This window comes from Rhineura floridana, chromosome 4 (assembly GCF_030035675.1).
Source record: "Rhineura floridana isolate rRhiFlo1 chromosome 4, rRhiFlo1.hap2, whole genome shotgun sequence".
Classification (NCBI taxonomy): domain Eukaryota; kingdom Metazoa; phylum Chordata; class Lepidosauria; order Squamata; family Rhineuridae; genus Rhineura; species Rhineura floridana.
In genome coordinates, this window is record NC_084483.1 from 131,158,275 (window position 1) to 131,183,791 (window position 25,517).

The 25,517-nt window shown below is 39.6% G+C and overlaps 1 protein-coding gene across 1 annotated transcript in view; it reads right to left on the reverse strand.

Annotated features, from left to right (window-relative positions):
* The window catches only part of WDR27 (WD repeat domain 27), a 142,838-nt gene that overhangs the window by 73,490 nt on the left and 43,831 nt on the right, over nt 1-25,517 (reverse strand). The window contains exons 15-21 of the mRNA XM_061624421.1: nt 24,986-25,060; nt 24,414-24,520; nt 21,459-21,548; nt 14,288-14,409; nt 10,306-10,439; nt 5,201-5,298; nt 4,543-4,664 (exon numbers count right to left, since the gene is read on the reverse strand). Of these exons, the coding sequence (XP_061480405.1) occupies nt 4,543-4,664; nt 5,201-5,298; nt 10,306-10,439; nt 14,288-14,409; nt 21,459-21,548; nt 24,414-24,520; nt 24,986-25,060 (748 nt within the window). The remainder of the gene's footprint in view (nt 1-4,542; nt 4,665-5,200; nt 5,299-10,305; nt 10,440-14,287; nt 14,410-21,458; nt 21,549-24,413; nt 24,521-24,985; nt 25,061-25,517) is intronic.

Below are 25,517 nucleotides of genomic sequence, written 5' to 3' on the forward strand. Positions count from 1 at the left end.
CTTTTGTTTTGATTTACCAACTTTTAAAAATTTCTTTGTTGATTTGTTGCTGGTTATCTTTGCTTCGCATGCGTCTCTTATTTCCGATTCCTGTTGCATCCTGGAGGATAATGGCGTTGGCTGGGGTCTCTGTTCTTCAGGCTCCTGAGAAAGCTGAGCGCCAAATGATTTCACCAGGGTGGTGAGTAAACTGTTTGTTTCTGCAAGGAAACCTTTCACCAAACTAAGTTCTTCAAACAATGCAGCTGGCCATCTGGAATTGGTAGTTTTAGGTGCCGGAATGTTAAGAGGAATTTGAGAGTGTGCTGACAGAGACAGCTCTGAGGCAGATAATTGACTCTGAGAGTCGTGGGCAGAGTCTATAGTTATCATTTCAGAGATTAAACTCTCAAGGTCTGTGTTTGACGTACAATTAAAACCAGCATCTAGAAGCTCCTCTGCCAAGGATTTTGCAGCGACGTTGGCAACGTATGCTTTAACTGAAAAAGGATGTTCTAAGGTCCATTCGTACTGCTGAGGGGGGAGAGGATTAGTTGCTGGATCATTAGAAGAAATTAGTGAGGTAGGCAATGAGTCCTGAGCATGTGGAAAATAGTTCGTAATTTTTGTTTGTTTTATGCTCCTTGAAATATTTCCCTCCATTACCTCCCTCCCTGCTTGTAGGTCACTATTGGCCAAATGCCAGCAGGGTTAACGTATATTGAGAGCCAACGAGACTCCCTGTTTCTGTGGGCTGTTAAAAATTAATAAAGGGTTGGTGGATATAGTCGGTTTCCTCTAATTAAACGTTGTTTTGGCTAAGTGCTGTTTAGGTGTTGCCTTGAATAATGCTTACGTCTGTCATCAGAGAGTAATGGTGTAGTCACTCTTTCAGTTGAAGCCTCCTTAGCAGCTTGACGAGATAAGGTAAACTCCCACAAATGAAAGTATGGCTGCTGTAGAGACTTCGGGTCGAGTTTATATGAGTAATAAATTCTCCCCGACAAGAAAAGTTGTAAATCCTTTAGCCGAAGCTTAAGCAAACAAAGAGTGTGTCTTTCCAGAAGAGAATCACACCGGAAGTCCTATATTCTAGCAAATTTCTAGGTGTGATGTTTTAATTGACCATGCCCACCTTTCCTTAAGTGGAGTGGTTTAAGCATAGGAGGCTGAAAACATGCATCTTGGACAGGCCAAGTTTACTTTTTCAAACAGCTAGAGTCATTGCTTAAGTAGCAAAATAATCAGTCTTATTTTACATCAAACTGCAGTTTCAGATCCAACTGTTAATGTACCCAAAATAGAAATAGAACATTATGTCCAGTTTGAAACACAGAAGGCTGTCTTTGCCATCATATGACATTGACCAATAAAAAGGCTTTGAAATTATTAAAAATAAATTTGGCACAGATTTCTAAGATGAATGAGAGAAATACAATCTTCTAGGTTAGATTCTCTGTCGAAATAGTAGTAACACAGGAAAGAACACCAACAAACATACAAAAATGTAATTCTCCAACTTTGGAGATGGCAGGTGTTGCTGAGAATACGCTCAGAGAATATCCTGAGAATCTGCTCATGTTGCTTAGAATATGCTCAGAGGCACATGTTACCAAATTCTTCCAAGCTACACAGGAAGACCAACCCAAATTGTGTTTGCATTTTTACCAATTTGTAGGGCAGTACAGTATCTCAGAGAGGAAGTCAAGTCTCCTGCTCCCCTGGTGCATTCACTATAGCTGCTGAATTCCCCTGCTTTTCAAAGATTGATAGAAATATTTGTTGGCTAAAGGTACGTTCTTAAACAGCAAGGGGTTTTTTGGCCTATTAGTGAATTTTTCTCACCCCTCAGTACATAGTATGCAACGTTTGGAAATTTTACAGCTACAAGTTCTCTCTCTCCCTTCCATGTGTCATCTTGCTGAGAGGCTTCTAGGTTCATAGCAAGAAAGGAGACACATAGTATCATGCTTTTCTCGGATTAGTCCTCAGAGGAGGATAAGGAGCAAGGGATTCAAGATATTCAGGATACAGCTGGGGCCCCTCAGTCAGACTCAGGGAGTGAACAGGAGGCCCCTCCACTCCCTGCAGAGTGAAGACACCTGCGAGTAGCAGAGCAACACAGGCAGTCTGGGCCATTTAAGGCTACAAGCTCCTGGGAGTCGGAGGGCTGATTGCTAGCACCTGAACCTAGGAGCTTAAAAGGCTGTGAGTGGCTTGGAGCTCTTACTGGAAACAACATCAACCTTTCATGACTCCTTATAGCCAGCCCAGTTTGTGATCAGTGTCTTCAACCCTGCCATTTGTCATTGGATTCCTGGTTCCTTGACTCTGGGCTTCCTCAGGACTCGTTTGTTGTTCACTCTCTCAGTATTCACACTGACTGTAGCTGCGGGCCTCTTTGCCTCAAGCCTGACAGATTTATGGCCTGGCTGCTAGCCGTTATCTGTTAATTACCGTACTGCAGTCATAAACTATTCTCCTTAGTCAGCAGAGACCAACACATATTCACAGAACTCCAAATGTTGGGGAAGCTTGTGTTTCCTTAGCTCCAGAAAAAGTATAACCACTGAAACAACCACATGAGGGAAAGTTAAGAAGGACAACCAGTTCAAATCCATGAGGACAGATACTTGCTAGTAACATTTCACCACAGGTAAACCAGGATGTGGTTCTACAATATGTCCTTGCCAAGCCATATTTTATCAGCCATGTCAAACTGTTCTAAACCTGCATACTCACTTGTATATCACTAATGTGGAAGAAGCTGAAGGCAAGGGGAGGGGTTGGCAGAAAGCTGCTGTTTGGACACATTTTCCTCCGTGTGACAGATTATGTACTTTTTAATGGAGTTTGTTTTGTTAAAATCCTCTCTGTAACAAACATCTAGGAGAATGATCTAGTTTTATGTCATTAAAATAAAAATAAAATAAAATCTAGATTTTAGAACAATTAGCTTTCAAAACTGCATTTAAAATTTTGATTTATGGATTAACAAGAAATAATGAAAACCACAAGAACTGTTTTGTATTACTAGAACTTGGAAGGTGTAATTTATTTAGACTAAATTTGGGGACAATTTCCCCTTCTGACTACTACATGCCAAGCTTTAGCCAAGAATGAATTTTTATAGTAGTAGTATAAATACAAGAAAAAATCAGGATTAAAATGGAATTGCTGACAGATCACTTTTTATAATAGCAGTGTTGTTTTAGATCTAATGATGCCAATCCAACCTTAGAAAAATCTTTTAACCAAGATTGTGATCTAAACTTCTTGGAAGCTTAGTACTTGGAAATAGGCTTAATTGAAATTTACTTTCAAGTAACTATGCTAAAGACCAGGATGCAAGTTAAGGTTTACGAGAGAAGGTAATATGTAACATCTCAAAAGCATGAAGATGGTGGTGTCTTTTTAAAATTGATTTCTTATTGCAAATTTATTAAAGAAAAAAAACCAGAAAAAGGAAAAAACACAAAGAAAAAAGAAAATCAATACTCATCAGCTCACATTGACAGTAGTGAAGATGGTGGTTGGAATCCAAAGAAGTATGTGTGTGCCAGATGCACATACACAGCAGAACATTTTTTTGATCCCACCGCAACACAATAGCCCCACAGTGGCACTCAGGGGCCATTCAAAAGTGGCATACTCAAACAAACCTAACTAGGGCTGCAGAGTGGTGGAGTGGAGTAAAGCAGAGCAGCAGATACACTGCCACATCCCAAGCTTCCCCATCCCAAGCCAGGGCTAAAGATGGAGGGCATTTTTCCCACTATAGCTGGCATAACTGAGAGGCTTTGGATCCAGAGGATCTAAAGCTGCTGTTGTCCTGCCTCCAAACACCTTGTTTCTGGGCCTTCCACTTCCTGCCACTGGCCATCAGCATTGGAGTGAGGGGTTGGGACTGCACTATGCTGAGAAATAAAAGAAAAAAACACCAATGTGCACACGCAATCATGTGAGCATGCATAAACGGGATATCTGGATCACAACCAATATGTACTCAAAAAACGCTTAATTCATAATGTCCCAGAACAAACAGTAAAAACATATATGTAAAATATGCCACAACATTGTTCTCATGCCTCTGGCTTTTGAGTATCTCGGAGTGCAAAATACTTGACAAAGCAGATGTCAAATCATCCAATACAATAACACTGAATCCCTCAGCAAATCAAATTGGATCTCAAATGTCCACAACTATGCTATATGCCTGGCTACCCATATTAAAATATAATATGCAAGGTAGCATCATTTCTCCAACTCACAAAACATTTCCTATGCTGAACCATGGTGCTGCTTCTCTTTTATCATATCATAGTACAGAATAAGTCAGCTGAACTACTCTAGCGACAGACCAGTGACTGATGTGAGTCAGGAAGCAGAGCTTGATGCTTACCTAAATATTTGTCCATTTTAGTTTATCAGGCATGTAAACTTCAAATCTTTCCAAGGAAGACCCATTGTTGATGTGAGTCTTGTTCTTAAGTGTGTCTTTTATGCCCATTGTCATTTGGAGTAAAACATTTAATTAAAATTAATAGAAGATCTTATGCCTACCTTATTTTGGCAAATCTGGTGAACTGCTCGAGAATGAACATCCGTGATCACTGCTGCACTACAGCCCACATTGAGGTCAAATACTTCTAGTGCTCGGTTACTACCAGCTGCCAGTACAATATCTGTTATCTCTGTAAGTTAAAGTTATCTCTGTGTATCACAAGAACAGCAGCAAGCATATTCAAAATTCTTTATAGGTACAGCATGTCTCCTTTAATTTGTAAGGGAAAATAAACTGAACTAGAGGCACCATACCCCTCCCTCACCACTTTGCCATACCATGGTGGCCAGCAATTCTGCCTGGCTTCATTGGCCACTGATGTTCAATACAATGGTAGAAATAGCACTAATAACCACATTGTATTACCATAATGAATGTTCCCAGATTTTCTAATGATTTTACAGCATGCCAATAAGCAGCAGCATAGTAAAGCTGGTGGTATTACTTTTTATTATAATAAAAATAAAACTCTTATAATAGTAAAGAATTATAGTTAGCTAATATCACGGTCCTATGCATGCTTACTTGTGAGTAATTTGCATTGAACTCAATGAAACTTACTTCTTAGTAAACATGTAAAGAGACTAATGCAAATTGTCTTAGATCAAATACGTCCTTTTAAATGCTGAACAGAGGTAATGATTGGCAAAAGGATACAAGAATAGAATTCATTTACTGCTGAAAGGCTGGTAATTTCCACTGTAGATGCCATGGGGAATTTCTGTACTGATTTGCAAATGCTTTTATTTTTGTATCTGCAGAAACAGTATAAATGACACCATATAATAAAAAACAAAGCAATAATGAAAAAGTATTAGCAAGTGTCTCGTAACGTTTTTATTCTTACAAGTTCTTGAAAACAAAGTAAAAGCTATCTATGTAAATATATTTTATATAAATACATTGTTCTAACATTAAGATCTAGCGGTTATCCCAAAGCACTACATCCATTCAATTTTCTTTTGTATTTCTGTTGTTGGGAAAAGGACAAAGAACTGCTTCAGCTCTGTGTCCAATAAGTAAAATCCATAAAAACTATGATCAGAATATATTCATCAAAATTTAAAGGACTTTTCTAAATATGCTTTAACTTATCAGAAAAACATTCCTATCATATCCTTGCAGATCTGTGTTTTCTCACATTCATGCTCGTCCTCAACATGCTGCTTTCAATCTACATAGATTGAAGATCCTGCTGTCCATATAGGTGAGTGTGATTGATGTGTGTTTGATAACCCTCCCCTTGGATTATGCATTTGAAAACCCTCCACTTGCAATCTTGGTATATGCCCACCCACAATGTAATTAAGCAGGTGTGGATACACCCCCCACCTCCATTGCTGGGAGTGCCTACATCTGTTTTCAAATGGACACACTGCAGGGCAATGCAGGATCAATCTGCAATGAGCTTCTATTTTCAGAATGAAACCAGTCAGTCAAGAAGCACTTTTCAGGGGCAAAAAATACACAGCCTGTCTAGATTGTGTGGACTAGGCAGAAAAAAAATATCTTAGGCTGCATACAGTTGACATTTTATTCTAGAACAGGGGTTCCCAAACTGTGGTTCTCATACCTCCAATGATCCACCAGCTTCCTGCTGGTGGTCTGTGGCATGTCTGTGAAGAAGGGAGGAGCAAAGGTTTCTCCATCATTCTACAGCTCTGCACTGTATGTTGTTGCAAAGTGGAACTCTTCTCCCAGCCTCCCTCTTTGGTAGCTGGTGAAGCAATCCACATTCCCTTAGTCTGTCTCTCTCTGTCTCTCTCTGGTCTTTCTAAATCTGCTTTATTTTGAAGGCGTAGAAGATTACTGGTTGTGAAATGTCCTCGCAAGGAGGCAGAAGTAGTAGCACCATCTTCTACCCAGCCCTCCAGCCCTAGCAGTAGCCGCAGAAGGCGGGTGGGCTTGTTCTCTCCATTGCTCCCTCCTCACGACTGACATCCACTCTGGTTGCCCTTCCTGCCCTTTCTCTCTTCCAGTTTGTGTGTGTGCATGCCAAAGGTCTTCCAGTCATGGAGTCAGTCAGAAAAGTGAGGGTTGGACAAGCAATGCTTTTTGTTTCCTACCACAACTGCTGTCATTCCCCTCTTACACTGTCCATACTTCCTTTTCTCCTCCTCCATTTTGTAGTCTCCTTTAATGTACCATGGTACCCCCCACTCACCTTTGAAGTGGAAATCTCCTTTCCTCCTTAACAACCTGAATGTTCTCAGTAGGAATGGTGGTGTTTGCACTGAGAGACACCAGATAAGGAGGGGTAAAATCGAGAAATTTCAGGGCTGTAAACCATGATGCTTACTTTCAAGTAAGCACCATAGAACACAACTTCCTTTTGAGTAAAGGTGCATGGGATCAAGTGTCTACGGCTGCAGTCCTATGCATATCTACCATTGATCTCAGTGGGGCTTACTTCTGAGTAAATAGGCATGGGAACGGCTATATGATGACATTTGGGGAGAAAAAGGACAAAACCATGATTATGTTTAGGAAAGAAAGAATGAAGGGGAAATGACAGGTTTTAAGGGATTTTTGTAGATAACTGAGATCAGATCTGTGGAGTACACTGTTTGGCATTTGGTACTGACTGAAATTGAGAACTAATCTGAAACTAAGCAGAGACGATGAAATCAGTTGATCTGTCAAATATGTGACAGAAAAATGGGGTCCTACTAGTTGCTAAGAGCATGATGCAGCCCAAATAAACATTTTAAACTCCCATTGATTTCAATGGGAGATTAAATAAAGCATCTGATTAAATTGCAGCATCTGAAATCAATGGGGCTTAAATCTGCTTAACTTTAGTTGGTTTATGCTCTAAATGATTAGCATATGAGTGTGTGTATACACACACATACATATAATATAAATACATGGAATATATATATACACACACACACTAAATATTAGACAGGCACCATTTCTGCTACCTTATGAAGACCTCCTTCTTTCAGCAAGCCTTTTAAGTTGAGACCTTATTCTAGTTTGTGTCTGTTTTGCAATTGCTTTTTAAGATGTTTTATTTCAAAAATGTTTTTAAGATGTTTTGTTTTTGAGATGTTTTAAGATGTCCTTTGCTGTCCTGGGCTCCTTCTGGGAGAAAGGGCAGGATAGAACAATAATAATAATAATGTTTGTATCTAACATATTAGATTATAATCAATAATTTCTCACGTCCAACTAGTAACAGGTCTATTTCCTGATGAAAGGTCTTTCATTACTATAATCATTACTGTTTAATCAAACAATTTGATGTGAATAATCATCTGCTTGTAACTAACTGATCAATTAGTTAGCACCACTGGAGCAAATTAACATAGTACCTGACCCTCAGTATAAGCACCTTTTTTAAAAAAAATAATGTTTTTATTGGTTTTGGGTAGAACAGAATGCAAAACAAGAATAACTTATACAACAATGAGAAAAAATAGTGCAGTTGACAATAGGAGTTATTGTACCTATAATGCTCTAGGGAGGTAAGCAGATATTAAATGATTATTGTCCTGAACTGTTTTCCAGATAATTATCCCAAAGTGGACCGCCAAATCTGACCATGCGAGGTTGGAGGTTTGCATGCCCCATCACTTTGACTAACAAAAACAATAAAGCTATACCATTGTTCATAGAACTTGTCTGCATCTGTTCCTTGTCTCATTGCTTTTGAACTATGTTCCATAAGTGCTAATTTCCATATTTCCTGATACCATTTATGAATCATATGTGGGTCAAGTGTTTTCCAGGAAGCAGCTATCACCAGTCGTGCTGCTATAAGAAGAAAGTTTGTCAAGGTTTTGTGTATGATTTTATTGTTGGCTTCATCAGCTATAAGTAGCAGAGCCAGAGATGTGTCTAAATGAAGGGATTGATTGGTAATCTTGTTGATTTCATTAAATACTTCCTCCCAAAAGGGAACAATAAGCACGCAATATGATAAAACGTACCTCGCTCCCCACACCCTCTCCAACACAAGGGGGAGAGCTTGTTATTGATTCTATGTAGGTGTGGGGAGTGAGGTACCATCTGAAAATCAGCTTCAGTGCATTTTCACGGATCCTAGAAGAAACAGATTTGAAAGGGGTTCTAGTCCTTTTTTGAGATATTGAAGGAAATATGAGATAACTTTTGTTTATTAAATTGTAAAAGGTAACTTTTATTGATGAAAGGCAAGGCCATCTTTAATATTTTTGTTTTCATTCCCTGTTATATTAACATACAAACATCAAAAGCAAATTAGCCTCAAAAAACAAACTAGTATTCCCTGAACTCTCAAGCCACACAGATAAAAATTTGTTTTCATTATTAAAGTTGCTCCACATCAAATCATCAACTAAAGCAGGGGTGGGGCACCTCAGGCTGAGGAGCCAAACAGCCCTCCAAGCATCCAGGCCATGCCCCCTCCCCAGCTACAACCTCTTTCTGCAAGTCACACCTCTCACCAGCCTTCTTCCACAGCCTAGCTCCTTTTTTTTGCATGGCTGGAATGTGTCCATGCCTAAATGGAAGATAGAGATGTGAAGAAGCTAGCCTGATGAACAAAGGTAATATTTATATTCATTGCTCCACCCACTTTTTGCCTCTGGCCTCACTCATCACTGGCATGTAGCCCAGAAAGTTGCCCAGAAGAGAATGTAGACCTTGGGCAGAAAAAGGTTCCCTGCCCCTGAATTAAAGCTTTAGTTGATTAATCTACCAGTTAAACTGATTAAGGTTACAATCTTATGCACACTTATCTGGGAGTATGCCCTATTGAACACAGTAGGGTTTACTTCTGAGTAAACATGCACAGGATTTCACTGCACAGCTTGCAGCCCTAGAAATAACATAATACTTTAACAAAGGAAACTGAGAAGGCAATAATGATTTCAAAGTAGTGTGGGTCAGTTTTAGAATTAAATCTGAAATACAACAAGATCAAACACAACAGAATTACATCTGACCACAGGCAATTTTCATACTGGTAACATTCCTGATTTTTATTTTCTGTGCAAGATAAAAGAATCTGTAACCAGGGCAGCAAAATCTGATGCATGTTTATAGGGCCGGTGCTAAAGGGTGTCCAGGTCAGGCCCTGGCCAAGGGCCCCTTCAATAGGGTGGGAGAGGAGTAGCACTTCCCTTCTGCGATCCATGGCAGGACAGCTACTGCAGATCGCAGGGAGGAAGCTTGCAAGCCACATGCACATTTGCTAGCTCCACCCACCTGTCTGTCCTGTCTTTTGTGTCTGCGTGCGCAGGGCTGCCATTAACCAAGATGGTGGCCAAGGTTTCCCCAAGGTGCTGATGCCCCTGCTCCCATCTTGGTTGATGGCAGGGATACATGCACATAGCATGCATGTGTGCCATCAACCAAGATGGCAGCGGAGGCTTCAGCCCCTTAGGGAAACCTCAGCCACCACCATCTTGGTTAATGGCAGCCCAGTGCGCACAGCTGCAAAAGACAGGACAGACAGGTAGGTGGTGCACACATATGCGCATGTGTATGTGTGCGTGTATGTGTGCGTGTATGTGTGCGTGTATGTGTGCGTGTATGTGTGCGTGTATGTGTGCGTGTATGTGTGCGTGCACATGCGGGGCAAGCTGGTGCCCAAAGGTGCCAGCGTGTCCGGCGCCGGCCCTGCAACTTTATTCAGATGCAAGCCCAACTCTATTCCATGGAACTTTCCCTCAAGTAACTATGCAAAGAATTGCAGTCTTATTATTTTCTCATTAGTTATTCTGTTTAGGTGCCTTACAGGATATTTGTAAAAATTATAAGATTTTACCTACCGTTTTATCTCATCCTTGCTGGTGTCAAGGTAGTAGCTTAACAAGTGAAACTCTGCTCCACAAGACAACAATATAAATGTATCTATATAATAAAACTGTGCTGATCGAATGGATTTATGAAACATTTCCTTTCCCTAAAAGTAAAAATATATAATTAACATTATTGTATACCTTTCAGCCAGAAAACATAGATGGTTAGTTGAAAAGAAGATTTCTCTTAATTACAAATCTTGATTCATCTTATGTTGTCCTTCATTGCTGTATAATTACTATTAAAATTAGTCACAGCCAACTATGCCACTCCAAAAATCCAGTCACTAAGAATCTACACCCTGACTTCAGTCCTCTTTTCCACAATAACTGCCCTCACTAAAAGTACAATCTCCTGATTGCCAAATCTAAATTTTTTTACTGTCATCATCCTCTTCATCCATTCCCCCACCTTTGACAGAAATGTTCATCTTTTTCTCCTTGACATTCTCTGCCCTAAATAACTCTGCCCTAGAGCAGCCAGTCATGGAACTGACCAGAGGGGCGGCAACCCTGGATTTAATTTAAAATGGGGCTCAGGACCTAGTGCGCAATGCAAATGCTTTTGAACCAATTGGGAACAGCTATCAAATGCAATATACATGCAAACGGCCAATTGCCAAGAAAATCCAATATGGTCACATTTGACTTCAACAACAACAACAACAACAACAATTTTTATTGCACTCAACCAACCATTAAAGAATATACAATGCACTTCAAAAGAGGAAACTTAGCAAAAATGAGGGGCTTGGCATAAAGGACATTTTAAAGGCAAAGTCAAGAGTCAAGTACCTCCAAAATGTTGGGGAGTTGTCTGAAACCGGAGTGCACCCCACAGATCAGAAAAGGTACCACCAGGGCCAAGAGGATGCCACAGTGGTTAATGACCAGAGTGGAAGAAGATATTAGAGGCAAGAACGCCTCCTTTAGAAAATGGAAGCATTGTCTAAACGAGACTAAAAAGAAACACAAATTTTGGCAAAAGAAATGCAAGCAGACAATAAGATGCTACAAAACACTGTTAAAAACAAAGAAAAATATTTAAATATATTAGCAGCAGAAGACCATCTAGGGAGGCAGTTGTAGCTTTGGATGACTAGTGAGTCAAAGATGTGCTAAAGGAACATAAGGAAATTGCAGAGGAGCTGGACAAATTCTTTGCATCTGTCTTCACAGTGGAAGATATAGGGCACTGAAGTAAATAGTTGTGATAAGAGATGAAGTTCTAGGCCTTATTGACAAAATGAAAACTGACAAATAATTGGGTCCAGACTGCATCCACTAGAGAATACTTTAAAAAAGCTCCAATGTGAAATTGCTGATCTTCTAACAAAAATATGTGACTTTTCTCTAAGATCACTATGACAACAGGAGGCTAGTCTAAATGAGCCACTGGCCTGATCTAGCATGTTATTCTTATGTTCTCATATTAATTTTAGCTTTGTAGGCTTGCTTCCACACACATCTCTCTATCCTCCATTCAGGCAAGCAAAAGGTATTATGGGAGTTCAAGGACACATTTCAGCAAAGCAAAAACACTCAAGACATGCGAAGCAGGCTTGGTGAGAGGCATAGCCTGAGGTGAGAGGATGTGGAAAGAGTCCTGAGGGTCAGAAAGAGAGGTCTGAAGAGCAACATTTGACCTTCAGGCCTGAGGCTCCACACCTCTGCTCTATACCTTACGTATTTTTGACTCTTTTCTCAACAGGTTGTCTTTCATGTCAAACTATTTGTTCAGTGCTTCCACTGGGGGAAGCTCCTCTGCCGTCCTCTCTGTTAAGGTTCCTTCAGACTTTGTGAGTCCCCTGCTATTTTCCCTCTAAATATCTGGTCAGCAATTAGTTTTCTTGGAGGGCCACTTGGAAAATGGCAAAAGGAGTGGAGGGCCACCTCCCTCTCTATGTGGCTACCTGGCAACTTCTCTTGCCACAGACACTATCTTTCCACAACCCTCTTTTACTACTAATTAAGTAACCTGAGGTCCAAGCAGCACTCTTTCAAGCAGCTGAATTTGGCCCAGGTTCCACTGGTTGTTGATCCTTACTTTACATACACCCTGACAGACTTCATCAAATCCCAAATCTTTGAGTATTAACTATATGCTGATAATATCACCTATACTTTTGAAGCCTCTCAAACCTCTTCCTTTCCCTTAGTCCAGCACCAACAACTTAAGAATTCTGCAATATTTAATGTGTCACATTCTACCTTTATGAGTACTCATTCAAATGAGTTCAAATTATTTTGAAATACAAATAAAAAGCTTAGAAAGCAAATTAGATTCAAATTCCTATAGTTGCTCAAATGTAAGTTTTTTGCCCAATATGGTTTTTAAAGAAACAAAACTGAAGAAAGATTGCTAGGTTAATTTTGGAATACATGACCAAGCAAATGAGAGTCTTTACTATTTGTAAGCTCAGTGATTTCAATATTAATATATTATTAGAAGATGCTTGTTCTGATCTTATTTCTAAGAGTACAAATACAGAATAAATACATGAATGAAAACAGAGAACAAAAAAAGTGTGATCCTCACAGTTGATAACTAGCAATAGATAAGCTCCACCCGCCAGAGTTCAACACTAATTAATTATTTTAAACTTGGTCCCATTTTATACTAAGGCTCTGTCATACTCCCAATGATATCATCAGGAACATAAGGAGGCCTTGGTGAAGATTTGGCATGGTGGAAAGGAGACCTCCTTGCATTATACCAAGGCCTGAAACCTCCTCCACTGTCATCAGGAAGTGTAGACAACACTGGCTTGGATTCATTCCAAAAATGCCCAGTATACATAGAAAGGAACTTCCACTTGGACAAGAGGGATCCCAGATTCAACTTTCCTACTACAGTTCCTTGCACCATACCCCTTGCTATTCCAGAAGGTCCCAACCTTCAGGAGTAGTTTGTGGAGAGGGGCACAAATGGGAATGGGGAGAATTCCATCAGCAGAATTCAACTGATGGGAGTTAGCATCTAAGCCATCGGAAACCTTTACATCCCAACTTGATCACTGAGATCATCTGCAGGAGCATTGTTGGTGAGGCTCATTTGACAACAAGAAGAAACTGAGCCTTTAGGGTCATTGGCCCAGTCCTATGAAATGCTCTGCCAAAAGAGATTCAGCAGGCACCTTCTGTTCTGACTTTTAAGTGCTGCCTGCTGAAAACGTTTCTATTTCAACAGGCTTACGCAGGCAACTGAGAAGATATCTTTCTGCAGTAGTTAGTTAACGATTTCTGGTCTAAATTTTTATATGATTTTATCTTGTATTTATAAATGTTGTAAACTGCTTTGATTTTTTAATGAATAGCGGTATATAAGTATTTTTATAAATACATAATCTACATTTCCCATGCTTCCTGGCATCAATGGACAGAATGTCCGCTGCAAACTGGAAGCATGAGAAAAGTAGTTAGAAATACTTTCCCACTTCTGAATGAATAAAAAAGCATTGAGAGCTATACTTTCCATGTTTTCCTGCCGCAACATACAAACATCAAGGCTTTACACTTGAGACCTCCACTGCTCTAGCCAAAATAAGTTTAGGAAAAGAAGACTACCAATGCGGAGGGGCAACAGGAGTATAAGTAATGGTTTTGAATCCCTAGTAAGACTTTCAGTAATCATGGTCCCTGATGGAACTGGAACATGTATGGCAGTTTAGCAACCAGTCTGAGGTGTTGAAGAACTTCAGGAGGGTGGCACTCAGCTCATAAATTGTTCATGCTTTACAAGACATACCCATTTATATATGAACTTGATAATTTCAGAGGCATACCTACTGATAAGTAAAACTGCTGAACTATATTTGAAAATGTTTCACAACTACTAAAATGCTAACAGGAAATATATGCCAAATAGATACAACCAGTTATGATTTTGGGGTGCAGGTGGCATAGGGAACAGTACCCCAAATCTATCTAACTCGCACTAACAATTTATTACCAGACATAAAGCAGGTTCTGCAGTGCTGACTGACCAGATCCTTAATGTTCTATCTTCAGAAGATGAAACAAGCCAGTTGTTGTCATGGCTCCAACCAACTGAGTTAAGAGCACCATCATGCCCTAACAAAAATAAAGGAAGAATATTTTTGGAAAAGAGGTTTGTCACATATTCCCTATAAATCACAATTCATCTTAGTCCAGAAAGATCACTGTTCACTTAAGACAACTTCTATATATAATAATGTATGCATGTATGTAGAGACATAGAAAGGCTTTAAAAACAGATTAAAATTGCTAAATTTCATTGATTTATTTCTTACACACACACAGAGCAAAAGAATGCATTTGCTATTCATTAATAGATATCTATTCTTCTTCTTGCTGAGATGGTCTCAGGGATGACTGAAATCAGTGTGGAGACTATCCCTTAGTTGTCAAAATTCCCAACCTGAATGACTATACTGCTTCAGAACGACCATTTACAGAAACTGTTCACCACAGCAGGAAAGGCAAAGAAGGGTTTCATCAGCCTTACCAATAAATTCCTTTTCTTTTTGCAATTTCACCCATCCAACTTTAATTCCTCCTTACAGGCATTGGTATCCTCCGACCATATACAGGCTGCATGTTTTTTTCCTATAAGCTAAATATTGTAGTGAGATCAGTTGACTTGCTCATTCTTCATTTTACTAACTGTCCTGTCCTAATGCTATCTTCCCTGCAGCAGTTTATTTGGGCCATTGCTCTTTTCCCTGAATACTGAGGGGGTTCTACTGAAATTGTGCTTGTCCAAAAGAGGGGCAAAATCAGAGAATGACCCCAACAGCAACAAAACAAAATGAACTTGCATTTAACCGGATAATTATATAACATTTCCCATTATCTAGGGAAATCAATTTCCAGTGCTGGAATTCAAGCTGTAAACTATGCAATGGCACAACGCTTATTCCCGAATCGGGCATGAAAACTGAATTTTAAAAGCTAGTATCTGGGTGTTTTTTTCTATTTATGCAATTACAATTTGAGCTGACGAAAAGTATTACTGAACATAAACAAGTATTTCTTCATTTGCCATTTATGAAAAATTCTCAAGGAAATTAACACATCCCAGACTTTCCCAGGATTGTCAGTCAGCCCAACCTGACACCTGAAAAACCAAGAGAATGGAACTTCCCATCCTCATTTAGAGCATCTCTAGAGCCTATCATCTGGAGAAATGGACAAGAACAGTCTGGTCTGGCCTCCCTGGAGAAGTGTCAACAGATACTCTGACTATATTTATTTATGTAAAACATTTAGGTCTTGCTTTCACCAGCAAGATCCTTATGGCATCTTATAATCCCAAACAAAATAATATGAATAAATAAAATGCACATAAATGAAAAACACGTAGCAAGTAACAGAATCACCAGCCACAAGATAAGAGTCACAGGTTTGTCTGACAGACATGACTATCTTGTTTCTGTATAGCTTGTATATTTATAGAATGGCAGGAGATAGCACTGTAGAAGAAAAAGCAGGAATAGGGTAACTCATATTGAAGTCTTTGTTACAATCTGAAATGAAACTGGAATTACTTGTGAAATCACCAGCCATGTCTGAAAATTAGGAGATTAGGCTCTTCTCAGTGACAACTGTCTGAAATGCTTTAGTAACCTTTTTATCATACTGTTTTTCATTGCTAAACTAGTATTCTATGCATTTTTTTTCTTATATGTCTGATTTTCATCTTCTCTATTTTCTCTCAATAAACCTTTCCTTTGTTAAATATTACTCATTTTGCCTTTGGTTTTTAACAACTCCTGGTCTAGAATCAAAGAACCCTCTATATATTATACAGCAACGAGAGTGGCTGTATACTATACCAGCGGGGATTTTTCACATTCCGCAATGTTAAATTGAAAATACCCTCATGCCATTCTGATGCTTCCCATAAGCTCATTTCAAAACAAAACCTTACAAAACTTATAGTCCTGAACTCAGAAACGCTTGCTTAACAACCCTCTCAATTTTCATGGTGATACACAAAACAGTCAGAGAGAACAGACAATTCAAAGTGTAAAAAGAGAAAAAACCTCCAGAACTCTTTGAACTTTTTTCTCTGAGAATTCTCATAATCTGTTCAAATTCATTGGAAATCAGCTATGTTCACAGAGTACCTGTAATCCTAATACTGACCTTGCCCCATACTCTGACCTTCATCTTCTGCAGTTTAAAAGTAAAAAAAATGCCTGGCTGATTTTTAATTAATTTAAGAAATTTTGGCTGGAAGCCAATGATAAGGCGGGGCATGCTCAGTAAGAACCAACTGTCAGCGTTCTAAAAGCCTCACAGCTGCTGGGCTTGGCTAATCAAGGGGCCATACCCACACCAGACTTTGCTTTCACTTAAGACAGTCATGGCTTCCCTCAGAGAATCCTGGGAAGTGTAGTTTGTGAAGGGTGTTGAGAGGAGACTCGTGTTCCACTGAGAGAGCTTCAGTGGCCAGACTGGTTTAACAGTCAGCCACTCTGATTGAAGTCTGTGAGGGAAACTGGGTGTCTCCTAGCAACTCTCAGCACCCTTCACTAACTACACTTCCCAGGATTCTTTGAGAGAAGCCATGACTGTCCAAAGTGAAATAAAGGCCTGGTGTAGATGTGACCAGGGACAGCTTTGGTTTAAATTTGTGTGGGAGGATACATGTGCCTGCTTTAGAATAAAAAGGTGGGGGAAAGGCTGAAAAGCAATGATACTGTTCACAATGTATTGCTTTTCAGGGTTTCCCCCATCTTTTTATTCTAAAGCTGGCACATGTAGCCTCCCACCCAAATTTAAACCAAAGGTGCCCCTGGCCACATCCACACCAGGCCTTTATTTCACTTTGGACAGTCATGGCTTCTCTCAAAGAATCCTGGGAAGTGTAATTAGTGAAGGGTGCTGAGAGTTGTTAGAAGATGCCCTGTTCCCTTCACAGACTTCAGTCAGAGCGGCTGACCACTCTGGCCACCGGAGCTCTCTCAGGGGAATAGGAGTCTCCTCTCAGCACTCTTCACAAATGACACTTCCCAGGATTCTCTGAGGGAAGCCATGACTGTCTCACGTGAAATCAAAGTCTGGTGTGGGTGTGGCCTCCTGATTAGGCAAGCCCAGCAGCTATGAGTCTGGCTTTTAGAACACTAACAGTTTGTACTTACTGAGCATGCCCGACATTATCATTCAGTTCAATGCAAAATTTATTGAATTACTTAAAAATCGGGCAGGCATTTTTTTTACTTTTAAATTGCAGAAGATGAAGGTCAGAGTATGGCATAAGGTCAGTAACAGGATTACAGGTGCTCTGTGAACATGGTTGGTTTTTAATGAATTTCAACAGATTATGAGAACTCAAAAAAAAAGTCCAAAAGGGGTCTGGGTCTTTTCTCTCTCTTTAGACTTTGAACTCTCAACTCTTTCTGACTGTTTTGTTTATCGTCATGAAAATTGAGAGGGTTGTTAAGCAAGCATTTCTGAGTTCAGGACTATATGTTTTGTGAGGTATTGTTTTGGAATGAGCTTATGGGAAGCATCAGAATGGCATGGGGGTATTTTCAATCCAACATTGCAGAATGTGAAAAATCTATTCTGGCTACAGTACACAGCCACTCTCGTTGCTGTATAATTAAAAAACCAAAACATGTAAAGAAAGAGAATCACATGCAAATTTGAGTTGTAACTGAACTGAAGGTTTAGTGTGGCTACTTAATTTTTCAATACTATAAATTGCAAACAAATTCACAATGAAAAAAGATCATATCTAACATCTCATTTTCATAACTCAGTGCATATTATTTTCCAAGGTGAAAATTGTTAATGTTAAGCTTTTTAAAACTCCTAGGCTGCCCCCTAGTGAACATCAGTAAAAGTTAGCAATATATTTTATTTGTAAATTGATTCTGTTTTAGTCACCACAATCTCCATTACTAAAGAACAAAGGATTTAAGTTTTACAAGTGTAATGTAGGTCCAGATAATTATCAGGGAAGAATGCAAAAAGACAATACCTCTAGTTAAAAAGAGAGAAAGACCTCAATGGATGACTGAAGCAACTCTTACATTGGTTAAAGAGAGAAGGAAGGCAAAACCAAAAGGAGACAGAAACACGGTCAGTCTCTTAAATGCAACAACACAGTGACTAGTATGTAGGGACAAAGAGAACTATTACAATAGTTATTGTAAAGAAATAGGAGAGGACAACGAAAAGGGTAGAACAAGAGCCCTATTCCAAAAGATTAGAGAAATTAAAGGGAAATTTAAACCACGAGTAGGGATGTTGAATAATCAACAGGGGAACACATTGACTGACCGAGATAAAATAAAAGGAAGATGGAAGCAATGCACAGAAAAACTATATAAAAGAGAGGCAAGGATGACAGATTCATTCACAGAGAAACCGTATAATGAAGAACCAGAAATTTTAGAATGTGAGGTGGAAGCTGTTCTTAAATACTTGGAAGAAACAAATCACCAAGAACAGATGGCATACTAATAGAATCGCTACAAGCTACTGAGACTGAATCTGTCCAAATTTTGACAAAAATTTGTCAACAAATATGGAAAACTAAATGGTCCACAGACTGGAAGAGTTCAATATACATTCCAATTCAAGTACTGGCGAGGGCAACTAAGAGAGAACTAGAAAAGGTCCTCAAATGCAAAGATGTATCACTGAACAGTAAAGTCAGGATCTCAGACCATGGTATTCCCAATCTCTATGTATGGATGTGAAAGCTGGACAGTGAAAAAAGCAGATAAGGGAAAAATCAACATTTGAAATGTAGTGTTGGAGGAGAGTTTTGCACATACCATGGACTGCGAAAAAGACAAATAATTGGGTGTTAGAACAAATTAAACCAGAACTATCACTAGAAGCTAAAATGATGAAACTGAGGTTATCATACTTTGGACACATAATGAGAAGACATGATTCACTAGAAAAGACAATAATGCTGGGGAAAACAGAAGGGAATAGAAAAAGAGGAAGGCCAAACAAGAGATGGGTTGATTTCATAAAGGAAGCCACAGACCTGAACTTACAAGATCTGAACAGGGTGGTTCATGACAAATGCTATTGGAGTTTGCTGATTCATAGGTTTGCTCTGCTCCCTCCATGTTGGTTTTCCAGAGACTTCTGAAAACCATCTTGTTCCGGAGAGCCTTTGGGAAGGACTGAAGATAGAGTCTGACACTGATTTTATGCCTTCTACATTAAATTTTACCTTTGTAATCCCTTTAGTACCGATCCTTGTGTGTGTGTGTGTGTGTTGTATTTTATGTATTTTAATTGTATTTTAATTTATTTAATGTTTTTGTGATTTTATTATGTACATGTTTGATTTTATTTATGTAAGCCACCCTGAGTGCCCTATTATAGGGTAGAAGGGCGGGAGGGAAATATTTTAAATCAATCAATCAATAAAATAAGTCATAACCGACTTGAAGGCATATAACACCAGAAAAAGAGGAACACCAAACGAGATGGATTGATTCGATAAAGGAGGCCACAGACCTGAGCTTACAAGATCTGAACAGGGTGGTCCATGACAAATGCTATTGGAGGTTGCTGATTCATAGGGTCGCCGTAAGTCGTAACTGACTTGAAGGCATATAACAACAACAACTGTAGCTCGAAGATGAAATTCTTCCCTCATTTCTGTGCGTTTTCAAGGGAGGATTTTGAAAACTGGGGGCAATCCTACTACCAGCAGTGTGAGATCATCTTCATGGGAGTATCAGCCAACAGCTGGGCATTATTGCCATTATTGCCACCCTGGGCTCCTAATGGGAGGAGGGGCGGGATATAAATATAATAAACAACAACAACCCAAAAGCCCTGGATGTAATATCATTCCAGGGTATTATTGGTTAAAATGGTGGCCCCCGCTGCCAGCCATTTTTGGAGGTGCAACCACAATTGCCTCCCAGTATACTTTGGACATTGCATTGTTCCAGAGCATTTGGAGGGGGGGGGAATAGCAGTTGCTGGCTGGCTGGGAGGCACTGCGAGGAGCTTTGCTGCCACCACTAGTAAAGAAACAATGAAGCCTCTTCCTCAAGGAAAATTCTGCTGCCACAGCCTTGTAAACCCTCTCTAAACATTTCTTGAATTTACTCTCCCACCAAACTCAACCCTGAAGCCAAAAGGTAGAAAATTCAAACTTTCAGTTCGGCCTTAGTAATTTAAGCAAAAATAATGAATCTGTTGACACACCCATACAATGCACAAAGGTAGGCAGATTAGTGTAAATTAAACAGAGCATGGTGGGCCTCAAGGTTCTAAAAAGCAAATAAAAGCAATAAATAATAGCAGTAATATGCCATCATTACACTTTATTTTAGCCAAAAGGCCAAGAAGCACTAATAAAATACTACCATTAATAACTGGTAGTATAGCTAAAAACTACATTTGCTTTCAAGCGGAAGCTCACAGGCAGAATTAATTCTCAAAACCGAATTTGGGGCATGAGCCATCCCTTCTCATCACACTATTTTGTGCACAGGAGAAGATCTCCTTAAGCTTCCCCGTCGTTCCTTACTAGGACTCATATAATGCTAAGTGCATTTCAATGCATCCAGCCATTATCTAGAATTAGAGGCCCATGCATGATCTTCCAGAGATCCAGCCATCTGACTATAACACAGGATATTTATGCCCTATGGAGAACACATCCCACATGGACAGAAACATTGGATCATGCTCTTTATTTTATTTTTTTTTAAAGTCACAATATTCTGTTTGACTGCTCAATCTATGTTGTGTAGTTATACTTGCTTATCAACATGTGGTATTAATAAAAAAAAAGTTGGATGGGGTATTGAAGCTAAAATAAGAACATAAGAAGAGCCCCTGCTGGATCAGGCCAACGGCTCATCTAGTCCAGCATCCTGCTTTCACAGTGGCCAACCAGTTGCCCATGGGAAGCCCACAAGCAGGACCTGAGTGCAAAGAGCACTCTCCTCTCCGGAAGCATACTCCCTCTGCCTATGGAGGAACAGCACAGCCATCATGCTATTAGAAATTTAAAGGAGATCTAAAAATAATAATTCTGAGGGAGTCAATAACTTAAAATGAAGTGTCTCGCACTAAAAGAACCATTATCCAAAGGAAGTAGAGAGAAAAGGCAAGAATGAAAAAGACTAGAATTCATTTACCTGAATAAACAGTTGGTGTTCCCATAAGATTTGAATTGAATGCCAATAAAGTTTTGTCAGCTAAGCCACAAGCCAACAACTCTCCATCACCTACAAGAATAAGAGTATACGAACTTAATCCAATAATTTTAAATCATATCTGCACCAAAACATTTAAAAAACTGTAGTTATATATACAGCGCATTTAAGCAACATATATAAAATGCGGTAATACTGATTTAAGAAAGAATGAAAGAAACACCTATTAGCTCTTTTCACATGGAACGTTTCTGTATTGGATATTGGTGAAGACTCAACATCTGAAAATATATGTATTACTAAATACAAAAGATGAAAATCCTATTAATAGGGAGAAATGTCCTGCAAAATTCTTTGCAGCTCTATGCAGATGCAATCTTCATTTAGTACGTTCTTAGTTAGACATTAACTCAGGCAAGATGTTTTGTTTTGCCTCCGTAAGACTGTTTTCCCTGCCAAAATCCACTTATTAAGCAATGAGGTGGCATCCAACTGTGTCAGCCAGCTTGTTGAATGGACTTCAGCTCGCACAATGAGACTTACTCTCCTTTCCCCTGAAGCCCCAAAAATATGCTCCAGAGGGCTGCGAGACCCTCAACAGATGATATTGGGTGGCAGGGGGGCTGCAGGGGGGGAAGAGATAACAGGGAAGTCAGCTTGTGCGACACTCATATCTCTCAGAATATACGTTTCAAAATGCAAAGGAAGTTGGGTCTGAAACCGTAAGTGATTTTCGCTGAACCTGTGTTAATTTATTTATTATTTATTTAGTTGCGTTTCTAAACCGCCCTATAGCTAGCAGCTCCCAGGGCGGTGTACAACATGATAAAACCACAATATTTAAAATACAGCAAGTGTGTATTGCGCAAACAATATAAAACATTATATAAACAAAGTAAAAGAAAACTAGAAATAAAATAAGTAAGATTAAAAGCATAAAATACATTAAAATGCCTGGGTGAAGAGGTGGGTTTTTACCTGGCGCCGGAAAGTTGACAGGGAAGGCGCCAGGTGTATCTCATCTGGGAGGGCATTCCATAATTCGGGGGCCACCACCGAAAAGGCCCTAGATCTTGTTACTGTTCTCTGGGCCTCTGTATGGGTTGGGACCCGGAGAAGGGCCTTAGACGTCGAGCGGAGTGAACGGGTAGGAACATAGCGAGAGAGGCGTTCCATCAGATATTGTGGTCCAGTGCCGTTAAGGGCTTTATAGGTAAGGACCAACACTTTGAATCTGGCCCGGAAACATATTGGAAGCCAGTGCAGTTGGGCCAGAATAGGTGTTATGTGGTCGAATTTCTTCGTCCCAGTAAGAACTCTGGCCGCAGCATTCTGCACTAGCTGAAGTTTCCGAATCGTTTTCAAATCTGTAGTTTGTTATTATATCATCTATATTCTAACAGTAAGCTCAGCTATAGAACAATCCAGATTAAAGCAATTAGCGATCTGTGTTCTAACATAAAGACACTATTTGATGGAACAGACCTACCTAAGAAGTGAAGGGGCTGGTTATAACGGGCAGGAGGAAGTGAATGACCTGTAGGCTTGATACTTTTTCTAACATTAACTGTCCTGTGGGAAGGATTCCAGAACAAATATAGAGGCATGCAAGGACCACGTCAAAGCCTGCTCTAATTGGACTTTCCCAAATGTCCCTGCCACGCACACACAGGGCCATCTATCACCAGCTTCCTATGGGAAGGAGCTTGATGACGTTTTATGTTAAAATCATTTATTATGACTTTTTTAAATGGAATTTTGTGTTTCTTGTGAGCCACTTTGGAAGGAATTGTATCCTGAAAGGCAGGATATAAAGAATAGTAATAAAATTGCCCCCCTGGGCTCCTGCTGGGAGGAAGGGCAGGATATAAAACAAATAATAAATAAATAAAAGAAAGAAATAAAAGAAAAGAAAGCAAGCAGAAGAATCAATCAGGGGAGTTCTGGAGCAGACAGAAACAGCCCCCCTGGTAGGGTAAAGCCACAATGTTAGTTTCCCAGCAGGTATGTTACTGCTACTTTCTAGGAGGAAGAAGGGGTAGGGAGATTGGTGTGGTGTAGAAATTTCAATGGAAGTACCAGATTGTCCCTGCCAGTGTCCCCACCACCACATCTATCTCCCACCCCCTCACCCCTCTCCCTCCTGGTAAGCAGTAGTGACACACCTGCTAGGAAGCTAGCACTGAAGCTCTGTCCCATCAGGTGAACCACTTTTGGGAACAATGGAAGTTTGAACAGACAATACCTGTTCTCTCTGAGAGCCATCTTTATGGATCATCTTGAAGATGGCTCACAAAGGAACCTGCCTAGAGTAGTGGAGAAGGAGAAAGAATAGGAAGGGAAGGACACTGTGTGTCTCTATTTGCAGTCTGTTCCACTTGTTACTTATAACATAGGCTCAATTTTATGAATGACATTGGATGTTTAAGGAAAATTTACCATGTGGCATTCCATACAGTTGACGTTCCAGTTAAACTGGGCCATCTGTACTTGTACAGCATTAACACATAATTATGGCATCAATCTACACCACATAACTGGATGCATGCATAATTGTTGTGATACACATTAAACAATTTGCCAGCCGCATGGAACACCACACAGCTAAAATTGTTTTTTAAAAAAGCACACCTGACATTATATTGAAAGTGGACTTCACAAGAAGTGTGAAAGTGCTCAATTAGATCAATACAATCAAGTCTTTGTTCACTTGGGCAGCATTCCTTTACCCATTTACCAGGAACTAAATCCCTCTGAAGTCAATGGATTTACTTCTGAGTAGGCATATATAGAATTGCGCAACCAATGCTCCAAATCGAGGCAAGCTTGCTGCCTGAATGAATCTCAGTCACCCTATGTGCATAAAAATAATTTTTAACATTTGAATGCTGTAGGGCATCTAACTCATAATGCATGAACAAGTAGATTTTTCTATACCTGAATACTGAATACAGCATACAGAAGTTGGCTTATCAGCTACGATAATCTGTCTCTCAGATTTGGTTGGATTAGAGTTTGCAAGAGGATATTCTTCTTTATTTCGTCTTCAACAATAAAGAAATAGGGGAAATTTTTAAAAGACAGAAGTACAAATTGTGGTGAGTACTAAAAATTACAACAATGAAAGAAATTTAAAATATTTCCCTATATTCAAATGCGACAGACAGTGTGGCGTAGTGGTTAAGGTGTTGGACTACGACCTGGGAGACCAGGGTTTGAATCCCCACATAGCCATGAAGCTCATTGGGTGACCTTGGGCCAGTCACTGCCTCTCAGCCTCATGAAAACCTATTCACAGGGTCGCCGTAAGTCGGAATCAACTTGAAGGCAGTACATTTATATTTTTTATATTCAAATGCACATGTAATATAAGTTATATACTGTTGAAGTAAGAGTAAAAGGCGTCTTTTTTGTAGCGTTTTCTTTTAATTCAGTGTAATTACAGGATAATGCTACTGTTACTTAGCTGTCATAATGCCTTCGTTTAGACATATCACTGTATTACTTACCTTTTGGAACTTCTCTTGCACTTCACTGCCGAACTGTTTTCCTTTGCATTGGTCTTTGGACAAAACATGTTCATGCTACAGGGGAAAATAGAATAGCTCTCAGGGTCAAATTAGACCTGACATGCAATGACTTAATGCACAGATTTTTAAATATACAAATTACATCAGCTGGGGTACTCAGAATTAAACATAACCACAAAAGGCATGGCACAGAAACTCAATATATTCCTCCATTGTTGTGATCCTGAGGAAAATCCCTCCTCTGAATGATATCTGGATTGAGAGGAAGTCCCTCAATTTGTGCCACTAGGAGTTCTCCCCTCCTCAAAGCAGCATCAAAGAAGGGATTTTTCTCAGGACCACAGCACAGGAGGAAAGGGTTAAATTTCTTCTCCATGCCTACTCAGAGCCTGTTAATTATCAAGTCTTCTAGCTGGTGCAAATGTGCCTTTTTTAAACCCTGCAGATTAGATACAAAGATGCATTTAACATCACCATTTAGTTTGGTGTTTAGACATGACCACATTGCCTG